This window comes from Microtus pennsylvanicus, chromosome 1 (genome assembly GCF_037038515.1).
Source record: "Microtus pennsylvanicus isolate mMicPen1 chromosome 1, mMicPen1.hap1, whole genome shotgun sequence".
NCBI lineage: Eukaryota > Metazoa > Chordata > Mammalia > Rodentia > Cricetidae > Microtus > Microtus pennsylvanicus.
In genome coordinates, this window is record NC_134579.1 from 202,881,909 (window position 1) to 202,896,756 (window position 14,848).

The window sequence follows — 14,848 nt, forward strand, 5'->3', positions numbered from 1 at the left end:
TTAGGAGAGAAGGAATTTTGTTTGTTCTGTTTCAACTTTTAACCCCAGCTATTGTCAATGATTGCAGGAAAGCCAATGTTGAAATTCAAAGCGGCTTAGTCAGCATCACACCCAAGAGTAAAAGGAGGATAAATTCCTTCCTGTTTTCATAGAGCTGGCTTCCCTTCTTCTTACACAGTCTAGGGAATGCCTAGGGAATGGCGCATCCACAGTGGGCTGTCTTCACACATCAATTCACGTGTAATCAAGACAGGTTCACAGTTCAATCTGATACAGACACTCCTTCGTTGAGATTCTCTTGTTAGATGATTTTAAGTAGTGTCAAATTGACAGGCACCTGTGGCAACTGTCACAGACCTGTACACAGCAGAATTAAAGACTGGGTGGTAGCATTGTTTCTCGACGGCATCTATACTTCATAAACTTGAAGAACCTGCCATTACCTTTGGAAAAATAATGTGGCATAATTGATGGACCTACATCATTTGTGTTCATACTGAAAAAGCTGCTCAGCATTAATAAAAACGTTAGTATATACTATGCTTTACTAAGCTAAGTACTGCCCTATGGAGACATTTGGATATAAAGATTTTTTAAAATTCTTTAAATTTTGAACACACACACACACACACACACACACACACACTGGATCCATTCAAGGCCAGAAGAAGGTGTGAGATCCCGGAGCTGATGGTTGTGAACTGCTTCATGTGTTTCTTAAGGCCTGACCTCTGGAAGTAAGAAGAGCAGCAAACACCCTTACCCAGTGAGCCACTTCTTCAGGCACCCAACAATAAGATATAAGCAAATGAAAGTAATATGTGCCACAAATAAACTAGATACAGAACACTTGACATGTGTTTATCATCAAGTGTATGTTTTGTTGGGATTCTAATAATAATTTGCTTTTATGAAATGAGAAGAAGAAATAACTACATGAAAATGCTGGAGAGAGGTTGGCATGAAATAATCATTACAGAGACAGTGACTGGAAATGGCTTAAGCTAGCATAGGGGATGTGTGCTGGCCTTGTGTGCTGACGTGGTGACGGCTGAGTTCTGTAGAGCATCCCAGGGTACCAGCCTGCTGTGGCGCTGATGAATATTTATGTAGGTAGCATTCGCAAGGGTCTTCCCAAGTGTCAGGCGCAGTGTAAGGGGTCTCCGCTCATCCACCCACACTCTCACGACAGCCTAGTAAGACAGGGACATTTCCATACCGCTACTTCATCTGGTAGCATCAACATGTAAATGTGTGGCAGCTTTGGCTCTTTCCAAATCTGTCAGACTTCATAGTGTGTGACTCTTACTCTGGGCTGGGTTGTCACCTTGGATTTCACAATATTCACCCCTATCTTAATCATTTATTGAGGTGACCTTGTCAAGCAGGAAAGTACAGAACACAGCTGAGCATGGTGGCTCGTGCCTGCACTCCCAGCTATCAGGCAAGCTGAGGCCTGAAGGTTGCTGGGAGTTTGAGACCAGCCTGGGCTACGTAGTAAGTTTTAAGGTTAGTATGGGGTACAGTATGAGGTGCTGTCTCAGACCAAAAAAAAAAACAAACAAAAACAAAAAAAGGCAGCAAACTAAGCTAAAGACATCAAGAAGAAATTACAAGCTGAGAGAAGACTCTGAGATGAAGGAAAAAGGCCTGGATAAGGGGGTGTTTTGATTGAGCTGATAAAATGTGGCCAGTGTTACGATTAGCGCACAATATTTATGGAGTTCTAAGACTCTGGGTGAGAATTCCTGTCAGTCACAGTTGGTGAAATTGTGTATGAAATTCAGCCTTCCCCCTAGAAAGAACTGGGTTTGGGCTACTAGAGAGTTAGGCAGGACTCAGCACTAGGGGGCGCTGGCCTTTGCCTTTTCCACACCCTTGAGAGCGAGCCCTTCCTCTTATGACCCAGGCTGTGCCCAGGGTCTCATACCTCACTTCAGTCCTGCCCCTGCGGCTGGGGAGTGGATAACCCCTTGAGTTTCTATGGCAGGTAGTAGATGGTAATAACTAAATTTTGTTCCGTATTAATTCTGCTAAGTAGAAAAGTGATGTTCATGAGATGAAAAATGTATCTGATATCTTAAGGGTAATATTCACCAGGCTGGGGATGTGGCTCAGATGGTAGATGGTTTGTGCTTAGCATGCTATAGGGTGGGTGGACAGTCCTATGATATCACAGTTGGGAGATGAAGGCAGGGACACGAGAAATTCAAAGCTGATCTTCAGGTACATTCTAAGTTAGATGTTAGCCATGAAAGGTGAGGCTCTGTCTCAGAAAACCTCCATATGGAGGTGGACACGAAGTTCTACGCCAGCCAAAAAGCTATTTGCAATTGATAGCTACTGGGAGAAGGGAAAAAAAATCCCCCCCCCAAAAAAAGATTGGCACTGCATAAGTCAACAGCACTCCAGTGCAAGCCCCATGCTCAGGAGGATTTGGGGGAGGGGAAAGAAGATGATAAAATATTAAATTCTGAAAGGATAATCAAAAACATTTAAAAACTACATACATAGCATATATATATAATATATATATATTATATATGTTCCTATGCACAATTTAAATATACTTATGTAGCTCCTAAGAAAGGAAATTGATTTCTTTAAGATCTGTAAGCAGTTTTTGAAGCAGAGTTTGAAGTTGTGTAGCCAGGCTGGCCTTGAGGCACTGTTTCTGCCTCAGCCTCTCCAATGCTGGGATTGCAGCCATGAGCCGTCACATCTAGCAAAGGCCCCCAGCCTTACTGTCTTGTAGCACGGGCATGTCCTTTTCCTCCTTCCAGAGGATGAAGTGACAGGTTTGGAGACTCTTGGGTAGCCCGGGGTAATGCTGGGTCCTAGCAGACACAGCAAGAGCCCCGATTCACAATTCAGCAGGGAGAAAACTGGCGCTGAAGTTTTATATCCTGAGATTTAAGATTATGGAGCCATAAAAATCTCTGCAAATCTAGGTTTCTAGTGATGTATAACATATGCTACGCCTTATAAATTAGGTTATAACTGCATTTGTGTGTGTGTGCGCACGTGTGTTTGTTTGTTTAGTTACAGTGACGCTCCTGGGAGCCCACGGGAACCCTGACAGGGAGTCTGTAGTTCAGGCATTGATCATGCCTACCTGGTCTCTGCATATGCAAACGAGCTAGCATTGTTCTTTCTGGGTGCACCTCAGACTGATTGAACAGCCCCAGGAAGGAAGGAGTCACTTCTTCATCCCCCTTACTTCCGCTAGCAGACCCGAGGTGTTGGGTCAGATCCTCAGGTGTGCTCATGTAATCGTAGACTTTCAGTCAGACTCAGGCTGGGAAACATAACGCCACACGTTCTCGTGAGTGGCGGTCTGTTAGTTAGGACCAGCACGTGCCCACGTGCCCTTGAAGACCATCTCTTAGACAGAAAAGGGAGGCACACTTAGGAACAGGAGAGAGAAGTGTTGGGAGGCCCTGGGCTTGGGAGTCACACAGGACAGTTCTGTGCCCCCTGGCTTGAGATTTCAGGTGACAGACACATTCTGTGCTTGGAGATGTCTACTCGGTTCACCGCCGGGCTTCACCTCTTTCTGATCTCTAAAACATCAGTACGCAGTCTTCAAAATGCCTCTCTGTTATATTTCCCACTGTCCCCGACTCCTGACAACGTGAGTGATATCCAGATCAACTCTGGTGCACTGCTCTGGTCCCACACACCCCACTTTGCCTTTCGTATCCACGCGGGAGAATGAATAGACACCCACGTCACTGGTCTACGGTAGACTCATGGTCTTCCTCTCTACCTCTCACCCCGTGTTGTCCTTCCACCCCCATCACCGGACGTGAATGCCACAGCAGCGTGGCTCTCTGGCCACATCTTCAGGGAGGTTGCTGCTCCTCTCCACATTCCTCCCCCTCTGGCTTAGCAGCTCTTCCTTCCTCTCTATCCGGGCCCCAGTGCACAAAGCCTCACCTGTCTCCTTTAGCAAATGTTCTCTGTGCCTGACTCGCTGGGATCTGAATAATTATAGATGGAAGGAAGAGTGGATGGTTGAAAATGAATGGACAAGGGAGAGATGTGGGCCAAGTTATAAAGATACGCTTCTTTAAAAAGTTTTTTAATCCAATAATTCCTTAATTTTGGAATTTCCTTAGATGAATCTTGTCTTTAGAAACTTTTAAGTAGTTTAGGGATCTTAAGGAGAGATGTTCACATGTTAACAATGTGACGGGGAGGGGGGGGGTCTTAACTGTAGTTACTGAAAAAAAGATGTTCACGCTAGTTCAGTTCTGGAGAAATAATAGGACAGACTTGTTCAGGATCTAAACCAGGGGCCTCTTGAGCCCTGAGCAAGAAATCTCATCCCCAGACCTCCTGAGACTTTAGGTGTAAAACTTCCAGAGTGCGACAGAATGCTAAGTATTGCTTCGTGGTCCCCATCCCTCTTACTCCTTTATCAATGAAATCGATGTTGCCCAGGAGACTACAAACCACCTCCTAGACCTGCCCTTCTCAGGGCCCCTGTGTGGAATCAGAAGGAGGCTGAGGTTGGAGGTGCAGCCTCTTTGGAGCTGACTTCCGACAGTTTATTTCTTTCATTAAATGACTCTTTTGCCTGTCTGTCATCCAGGTCCCGCAGAATGGACATTAGAAGTGAGGGGGAAGAATGTGGCATTTTGCATGCCTTCTCTGCCAGCCTCTGCGGTAGAATTCACTCTGTCCAGATTCACACAATGTCACTTTTCTCTTTTGAGAGGTGATGATCTGAGGAGCCTCACACTTCGGGGACCCTGGCTTTGCCCAGTCTGAGTGTTGTAAACTTGTGAAAATTTAAAAACAAAATTCCACGCGCTAGATCACAATCAAACCAAGAATCGACAGTGCCATCTTCTGGTGATATGAGGAAATGCAAGAAATGTGGGCGCTGCCAAACATGAGGACAAAATCATGTGTGTGATAATTTGAAGAAGGAGAGAGCGGATGAAAACAAAAAGGCCTTATGTCTGTGGTTTGGGGAGGAGCCTGTGACTACCTCGGTTTGTGATATCTAGGGATCGGCGAGAATGTACCTTTCCCTGGAACAGCAAGTTTGGGAAAATTTTTATAGCATCAAACATTTTTATTTTGCTGGAAATACAAAGAGATGTTTGGAATGGAAAGGAACCGTTACATTTCTCAAAGATAGGATTGAAATGATTTGCCTTCCCAGAGAGGGCAAGGTATACATTAAAAGACCACGGGGCCCCAGAAGGCCACCCGTTATAATCCCTAGTGACCGCGGAGTGACCATGAAGCAACAGAGTGCCTCCCCTTGTGGGCACCTTAGCGTCCTGTAAAATCGGAATATAAATCAAGTGATAGTTAAAAGTCACTTAACCCATTAAGATTTATTACTCTCAGTCTTAAATATTTCTGGGCTTAAATATTTCTGCAGACCATTTTCTTGAGAAAAGGCTCCTTTTAATGTAAGGACAAATCGCTGCAAAGCACTGACCATGTTGGCGTCCGGTTTTTGTTCAGCACTGGGGACATTTCATGCACGTGGCTCTGAGCAATAGGTCAGTACCTCCCCAGTCCTTTTGGCAAGTGTGAAGCTGGATGTGCTGTCCCCTCCACTTTTTGCGAGCACTTAGGACTTGAGGATGCAGCACAGAGGAGGCAGGTGGGTGGGCTTATGGTGCCAGGACTCTGAGTTAAAAATAATGCAGGAAGATTTTTCTTATTCAAAGACCACTCCAAGCTGATTCCTACCTACTTTGAAAGATTCTCCGCTTCCCTCTCCAGCCAGCTAGCCCATGGCTCACTCTTGACAGTCTTTGTTGGTCTCCCAATTCACCTGTGGCCACAAGCATGTGGTAGTCTGCTTCCCCCGACCCCCCTTCCTGTAACAGTCAACGGTTCATCACTGTGACAAAGACCAGAGAGAAAACAACATAGGAAGTCTCTGTCTGGGCTCATAGTCTTGTTTGCTTTGGGGGCTGAGGCTATCGTGGTGCGGAGAGCAGGCTAGGTATAAAGTGAACAGAGTTCACTACAGTGTCTGCTAAGTGGAGAGAAATGCCTGGCCCATCAAGACTTTCTCCTTCCCTCTTTATAGCCTGTCTAGGTTTCAGCCTATTGGATGGTGCCATCATATTCAGGTGGGTGAGCCTTTCTCTCTTAGTGAATTATCTGTGGCGACTTTCATTGCTGTACCTGGAACTGCTTTAGTGATCTCCTTGTACCCCCACAGTCCAATCAAGGCCAACTGTATGCCACCCCTATCTTTGTATGCCTTCCTATTTGTTGCTTGTTTGAGACAGGATCTTGTATTCCACACTGGCCTTGACCTCTCTACGTAGCAGAGACCCTCCTGCCTTCCCCTCCCAAGTGCTGACATTACAAAAGCGCACCAACTCCTTATACAGTGATGGGGTCAAAACCAGGGCTTTGTACACTAGCCACGTATTCTACCAACTGAGCTAAGTCTGTCCTTGTATGCATCCTTGTTTGTATCCACCCCTCTCTAACAGTAGGCTCATTTCTTCACGCCGCATGCCCTCTCCCTTACATGTAATTAGGAAATATTGCTATGTATGTATGTATGTATGTATGTATCTATCTATCTATCTATCTATCTATCTATCTATCTATCTATCTATCTAATAGAACTTCAAATGTCCACTACTTGAAAACCTTTCAAGTACACATGAGTTGAAGTTCTTTTATTTTTGCAGTGGGTAGGAGGAAGAAAATAGTAAATTCTAGATTTTTGTTGGGGAACTGTAGTTTGGAACTCTGGTATGTTTCCTTACTCTGTGTGTGTGTGTGTGTGTGTGTGTGTGTTAGAAAAGGAAACAAGGAGGTTTTCATCTAGCTCTGCAATAGTTTCGTCTGCGTCTGTTTTTAGTGTCTTTCCTAGTTCATCATGAATAAACTTTCAGGGATGCGTGTCAGTCAGAAGTAGTTCTCTCCTCTCAGATGTGGACCATTATGTTGCCTGCAGGGTCTGGGTACCCATTGGCCACCAGTCAGCATCAATGCCTCTACACCTCAGTAGTGGCTCAATCATCGGGGACCCTGTACCCCCTTCTGCACCTTAAATTCTTGAGGTCCCTTTACCTGCAAGTTCTCTCTGTTAGGTGTTTGGAGGCCCTTTCACTTGCCCCCTGACTGTTTTCAATGTTTTCTCTCAATACCTGGCCTCACAACCGGCTTTCTAAGCATCCAGATAGTAGCTACAGTAAGCCAGCTACAGAGAGCCAGGCAATTCTTTATCTTCCTTTTTGGCAGTGAACTTAGAGAGAAGATTTGGGTGTGAATTCTCTTAAGTACCCAACTTATTCAGGCTCTATTTTTTCCCTGTGGCTTGCCTGTGCCTAAGGTCACTGACTTAGTCCTCTAGAGTTTGTATCCAGCAAATGAGGATTTTGATTGGATCTCTACTGTCCCCCTACCCCTTTTGCTATTAATATTATTTTCTTTCCCTGCCTTCATGCTTTATGTTGGTGTTGTCTGCGTGCTTCCTAGAGGAGCAGCTCACTTACTGGTTTTAGGCTGTGGTTCACATCCCTTGCTGTGTGTGTTTACGAGGTTCGGCTATTACATGCTGACAGGCGCATTGTGAAGCAGATACGCTAACTGGATTAACTTGGATCCATTTGAACAAAAATTCACCATGTCTTAAAAATGTGAAGCTCTCAAGCAAATAGAAACACATTTCTGGCTTGATTTTTGAACCTTACTGAGATCTGGAAAGACCAACTGTCATCCTTGCCAGTTGGCACCACCATCTATGGGAGCGCCATACAGGCTACCCCTCCACCTGGGCATCCTGTCTCCTTCTGACGGCATGTGTCACCTCCTCAGGCTACCCTCATCTTTGCTTCAGCTGCCCATGCAACTCACTTGCTGGCCCAAGCAGCCTTTGCACTGTAGAGTTGTTAAGTTCATTAAGATGTACTTTTTCTTTTCTGCTTACCCTATAGACTTCTCGGTGACAGGAACTTAACTAGTGATTAGTTCACAGACATGGAAGATCCTTCAGCGATCTCTAGTGAAGTCCATATTCATTTTAAAATGTAGGTCCTGTTCTAGACTTGGTCATTAATCAGTGTCGACAGATGGTACCCATTTTCTAGGAACTCAGCGGATAGGTACAAAAGACCCACTGTAAAAACTCCCCAGGCTCCACTAAACACTATTTGTTGGTCCAGGGTCCAACTGCTTAAAAAGATTGTTGGTGAAGATCCCATAAAGCCAAGGCCCTCTGGTAATATATGTATTTTGTTTCCTTTACTAGGTACCCTCTTCATAAGTCAAACTCGGAAGACGGCTGCGTAGGTTAGTACCACTGCCCTTGATTTCAATATTTAATTGGATTATTTTCTTCTCATAGTTTATAGAGGATCTATAGACATGTAAAACTATGGATCTTGTCCCTCCCTCCAAATCTGTCTGCTCAGAAACAAACACTGTAACGATGATGTGTCTGTGTGTTGTGTGTCTATGTATGTACACGTATGTGTGTCTCTGTATGTGCACATGGGTATCTATGTATGTGCACACATGCATGTAGACTGAGGTCCGCATTAGGCATCCCTCAGTCACACTGCCTTACATTTTGAGAGATCTCTCACTGAACCCGCAGCTCCACCAGCTCGGCTAGACCAACAGGCCAGCAAACGCTGCGGAAACCTGCCTGTCTGCCTCCCTGGCATTAGGGTTGTGGGCACCTCCCACTGTGCCCTGCTTCTTACTGTAGTGCTGCGGATCCAAGCTGAGCTCCGCATGCTTTAGATCAGGCTCTCTACCGGCTGAGCTGTCTCTCCAGCCCTGGGATTTGATGTGCGGTTTTCTTTCCTTTTGCCATTGGGAATTGTTCTTTTGGAAATAGAGGTAGCATCGTTGTCTACATATTGTTCTTCAGGTCTTCAAAATGGGGCAGTTAATGAATATTTCTACTTGCTAAGTAGTCTTAACAGTAAGAGGCTTACGTCCACATCGTATTGCATGTGCCCTAAGCTCACTGACCAAGCCTCTTTGCTGGATATGTATGGCTGATAATTTTCTCTGTCCTGGAACACGACACTATCAGAAAATCCCTTAAGTCTGTATCTCTGATAATACCCTCAGATAAACTCTTCCATTTGGAATGTTTCGATAAATAATATCCGTTCAAGGGGTTATATATTTTCTGTATATTATAAGATCTATTCTTGAAATAGCAAAGGACACAGGGTGGCTGGGTAATCGATGCTCCAGTCCAGCTGACAGGATTTGAATCATGAACGCCAACCCAGCTAATTGTTATCTGGGAAAGGCACCTGCCTCTTCAAGCCTGAATGGAAGGAGAGCAGGTCCTAGTAGCAGCAGAAGCTCAATTCGGAAGCCTGAGGCAGGAAGATCGTGAGTTCAAGGTCAGCCTGAGAAACAAGACCAGGCCACAAGCCATAAAAGAGCTAGGCTGTTAAATAGCAAAGAGCTTGGGTATTGTAAGTGATGATGAAATGTTAGCTGTTTTTATCATCTCCATTACGTACACGAAGGAAGGAAATACAGCTGACGGGCAGAGAAATGCATTCTAGCCTCAGACTCCTCCTTAAGAAGCCAAATGATGGACACCCCGTCTGCTTTCACCCTTCCTGCCTGATGTCTGCTTTCCGGGGTTACTCACAGGCAGCAGACCCCACGCAACTAACCTCGAGGACCTGAGAACCTGGAGAGTCGAAGGCATAAGGACATGGCTCTCGTTCCCAGGCTTTCACGGCTGTAGGCTTCCTGTTTTGACAAACGACACTCTTGCTTGCTTGAGAGCCCTGAGATGGGGTTCCCCCATGGGTACTCCGTGCATCATTGCCTGGCACCGTCAGTCTAGACTGTGGAAGCCGCCTCTTTGGTGGGCCTTGTTTCCAGTGGCCACAGGGCAACCAGACAGCCACCAAATGGAGACAGAGCTGCTGCTTTGGGTGTGCCGCATCAGCACAGTGACGGCCATGCCCCTGCCTTTCCTTTTCAAAGAATAAAGAACTGCCTTCCCCATTTACTTACTGTCTTCTCTTTTGTTTGTCTTTTACATTTTTTGATGTATATGTGTCCGAGCGTCCGTGTCTGTGTGTCTGTGTCTGTTTGTGTGTGTCCATATGTGTTTGTGTGTCTGTGTGTGTGTGAGCCATTCAGCTTTCTGTCTGAGGCAAGTCTCTCCTTGGCCTGAAACACACCAAATCACTAGGGTAGCTGGTCCACAAGGGACCTGCTTGTTTCTGTCTGTGTGGTGCTGGGGTGATAAGTGTGTGCCACCATGCCTAGCTTCACTATCATGGGCTCTGGGAGGTTGAACTTGCCTTCTCATGCCTGTGAAGCAATCTCTTCAGTGGCTGAGCTATCTCCCAGCCTCTCTGTTTGCATTTAAAAGGGTATTTTGTATTGTCACTTACTAGAACTTTAAGATTTTTTTTTAAAATGTCTATTAATGGCAAATTTGTTTTCATTGGTGAATCACCCAGTACTAGTCTGAGATGGGAGGGAGGTTAAAGGGAGATTGAGTTAGGAGATGTCACAGTAGCACCGACCTCTGTTTTTCTTGTCTTTGTGACCTTGTTAATCTGTAGGTTGGTCACCAAGAAGTCTAAACATTAGAGAGATGGGGATCATGCCTTTCCTGTGCAGTAGACCCATGTCACCAAACAGCACAGTGAACCAGGCTAGTCAGTCTGTGTTTTCTAGATTAAATTTGGAATAAGACAAAGAAAGCAATGGCGGATAAACAACGGGAATAAATAAAGCAAAGTGAACCTCGGCAAGCCCTCTGTGGCGAAGTGAAGGAATTGTGGGTGCACCCAAAGGGAGAAAATGCACCCAGCGCAAGGCTGAATGAGGCTGCTGGCTAGACGGATGCTCGGCCTGCCCTTTTGATGTGCCTCTACTTCTTTTTCTTAACCCTGTGGGGCCTTTTTTCCCCTAGTAGCAAATTTGCATTTCTTTTAAACAACTTTATAGCTATTTCACAGTCTTTCACAAACTGAAAAAAAAAAATGCCTTTCTGTGAAATCAGAGATTTCATTCAAGCTTTGACATTGTAAGGAGACTACTTTTGTTATCAGTAAATTTACTGCTTCTCTCTCTCTTTCTTTTTCTCTCTCTCTCACTCACTCTCCCCTCCCTCCTTCCCTCCCTCTCTCCGTCCCTCTCCTTCCTTTCCTTCCTTCGTTTTTTTAAAGGAAAAGGAGATTGGAAGAAGAAAAATAAGTACTTCTGGCAGAATTTTCGAAAGAACCAGAAAGGAATAATGAGACAGACCTCAAAAGGTACAGTGATGTGGCCACAGACCGTGGGTCCTTGTGGCTTTATAATACTCAGAAGTCCTGGCCCCCGATGTAAATGAACTCTACAATTTAGGAATAACTCATTGCATGTGCCTGCAAAATAGTCAACTTTTCCGACATTCCTTCCATGACTTTAAGATTTTGACCCCATGAGTTTCTTGAACTCGAAGAGAGCAAACTGGAGGAGCTGGTGACCCTGTGACAGCAGAGACCATGTCTGCAGGCTCCCCATCACACCAACCTCCCTGTTTCCCCTTAAGCTCGCCAAGCACTGACCTTCAAAGGTCAAGGGAATCTTCGCGTTTGTTGGTTTTGGACCCTCCGGTGCCTGCCCTCGCTTGGAGCCTTTCCATTCTTCTGAACTTCTTGGTCTGAAACAGGGACAGTTATGGGCGTGTTGCCCCTGGAAACCCTCTCTGGGTCTGACATCATGAGAATTTACCCGGCTGCTCTGTGAAGGGAGCTCTGCCCTTTCTCCAGGCCTTGCCTCTGTTTTTTGTTTAGATAGCAAATAAATATGTCATCCCCTGGAGGCTGGGTTATGTAATTTATATTTCCCCAGTATTCACAGAGGAAACTGGGACACATCGACTTCCACATTCCTGTCAGACTGAATGGGGTTATCAATAAATGAAGACGTTTTCCAGTCTATCGCTGATACTGCTTGCTTTCCTTTTATACAATAACACGACCCCTCCTGCAGACAAGTCTCTCCAGTTACTCCCACCCAGACACAAGACACTTGGCCCTGGGCCTTAGCGTCCTCAGCTGCACACCTGATTTCTCAGACAACTCTCATGGGGCTACTTCTCTTAGTTGTCCCACACTTAGTTGTTCGTCAACACTCTCCCTTTGGTAGAGACCCAGAATCATTTGTACTTCCAGATAAACCTAGCATTCTGACAAATCTCACTTAGAAAGCTGGGGAGAAAGAAAGCCGTGAAGATAGCAGGCAGGACCTAGAGAGAGGGCTCAGTGGTTAAGAACACTTGCCGCTCTTCCAAAGGACCGGAGTTTGGTTCCCAGTACTCATGTCAGGCAACTCATGCTGTAGGTAACTCCAGCTCCAGGGATATGATGACCTTTTCGGGCCTCTGTGAGCACCTATGTGTGGCATTCAGTTACACAGAAGCATACATGGAGATATTAATAAAAATAAGTCTCAGGGGAGAAGGGGAGAGAAGGAAGGAAGGAAGGAAGGAAGGAAGGAAGGAAGGAAGGAAGGAAGGAAGGAAGGGGAAGAGGAGAGAGAGAGAGGAGGAGGAGGAGGAGGAGGAAGAAGCAGTTTATCAGTTCACATGACTTTATAACACACCCAACCAGCTCTGTGACACTCAACACAGATATCAAAATGAATCAAGCCAGCAGGCTTCTCTCCACACCCACAGCACCCTTCTGTTTTTCCACAAGTGGACGAGTTTCAGCAGGGACTTCAGGGGTACCTCTGAACTAACTGATTACTAAATGCAAACGAGATACAGGAGCATGGGGAACACAAACCGTAAAGCTAGGTTCCTCTACTATGGTTTCCCGTGAGCCTTCAGATAGTCTCCTTAGTCCTGTCCTGGCTCACCCAGGGTGTATGAAGCCCTGGCTGAGGTCCTGATGATGCCAGAAGTCACCAAAGAATGTCAGAGGAAGATGGGACAGAGAGAGAGCACGACCAATAATGTGGCTTCCTCCTGGTGTGTGTCTTAGCCTGCTGTCGCTGAGACCTTTCCCACATGCTGACCAAAGATCCAACTGGCCATGGGAGCTCTAATAAGAGGCATAGCGTTGTTTGCTCTGTGGGAAAAGGAGTGTGAGGTGGGTAGCTCTTTTCCCGTGTACTTCCGGAGGCCTTCACTCTAAGTTAGGTGGTAGCTACCTCTCACATCCTGCAGACCATGTGACTGCATACTTCCAGATCTAAATAGCTGTACTACCTGTCTTCCGTGAGGTTGACATGCTTAGCGTGTGGTTTTATTTATGTGCTTATCCCATGAGATAACTCGGTAACTCAGAGATACGCCAGATAACTCACTATGGAAAGACAGTTGAATCAGGTTCGGCAGTCTTGGTTCTGTGGCTTCACCCCCTGTCACAGCAGAGGGTGCTCTCGTACAAATATATGTTCTTATCATACATATTACACACTGTAAAATACAGAGAATGTCCAACCCAGTGAAACCTCGGAATGCTTGTCTGTTCAAGTTGGGTGTTTAGATGAGATTTCTGGTCCACCAGGAACAAGAAATTCCATGTCAACTTTGTACCATGTCCAAAAAGCCTGCCTTTAGAGTTCTGGCCATGGGTTTGCTGCTGTGGTAGCTCACATGTGTTCTTAGAACACGTTTCCCAAATGGATGAACTTTAGGCTTCCCGAGCTACAGCTCGGTTCTACATCCCTCCACCCCCTCCGTAGCATGCTAAGTGGGTAGTGCCCCTGAGAGAAGTCCCTCCCTCGCCCAAGATGAGGGCCTTCCGGGCTGGAGGCCTGCCTCTCCATCTCTCATTGGCATTTATCTGTCCTTAACCCCCAGGAGAAGACGTGGGCTATGTGGCAAGCGAGATAACGATGAGCGATGAGGAGCGGATTCAGCTAATGATGATGGTCAAAGAAAAGATGATCACCATAGAAGAAGCACTTGCTAGGGTAAGAGTGTGGGCATTTCGCTTATGTTGGGCACCAGCTGGAAAACGCTTGGGGGCATCAGATGTAATAGGAATCTAATTGCTACAGTGTATTTGTGTGTGTGTGTGTATGTGTGTGCGCGCATACACCTCTGTATATATCTATTATATTATCAGTCATCTAAACTTCATGCATGCTTTGGGAATGCCCTACCACCAACTAATCCTCAACCCCCGAAGGAATATTTTGATGATATTTTAGTGGTCATCGGTTACCCACTTTATCAAATTGATCAAGTAATATTTGATTAAATAATGATACTTACTGCATTCTATTTGCTTGATACAAGTTTTCTATCTTGTATAATAAAACATTTGTATTAGTGACACGTTACTTGGCAAAAATAGATTTCCCTAGGCTCACAGTTCTAGGGTTCGGTTCAATGTTCTGGCACTTGTGGGGGTGCGGTCACAGTGGTGGAGGCTTGAGGAGAATGTTCACATTTTATCCATAGTCAGGAGTGAGACAGCAATGAACTGGCTGTACTGGTCAGCTCACTTCCTCCATTTTAATTTTTCTGGTACCCAACCTTGTGGGATATGGGCACCCACATTTAAGCTTCTATATACTATAGTGCCCAGGATCTCCTGCCCAGTCAGCAGCCCCATAGTCAAGATGGCCCTTCCCACATTCTTCATTTTAAAAGATTTTGTTTTCATTTTTATTACTTCTGCATCTATGTCTGCATGAGTATATGCCATGTGTATACAGGATAGCCAGAAGATGGAGTTGCAGCTCCTGGAGCTGGAGTTGCAGCTCCTGGAGCTGGAGTTCCATGTAGCTGTAAGGTACCTGATGTGGGTGCTGAGAGTCAAACTCAGGCCCTCTGAGAGACCAACAAGTGCTCTTAACCATTCAGCCCCTCCAGGCCCACTTCCCACCTCATCACCCACGGCTATGCCCC

At 45.6% G+C, this 14,848-nt stretch overlaps 1 protein-coding gene across 4 annotated transcripts in view; it reads left to right on the forward strand.

Moving 5' to 3' along the window:
* Sash1 (SAM and SH3 domain containing 1) overlaps positions 1-14,848 on the forward strand; it is a 171,123-nt gene that overhangs the window by 96,449 nt on the left and 59,826 nt on the right. For all 4 annotated transcript variants that reach the window (XM_075949185.1, XM_075949204.1, XM_075949195.1 and 1 more), the window contains 3 exons: positions 8,249-8,289; positions 11,166-11,252; positions 13,793-13,905. In XM_075949185.1, coding sequence (XP_075805300.1) covers positions 8,249-8,289; positions 11,166-11,252; positions 13,793-13,905 — 241 coding nt within the window. The remainder of the gene's footprint in view (positions 1-8,248; positions 8,290-11,165; positions 11,253-13,792; positions 13,906-14,848) is intronic.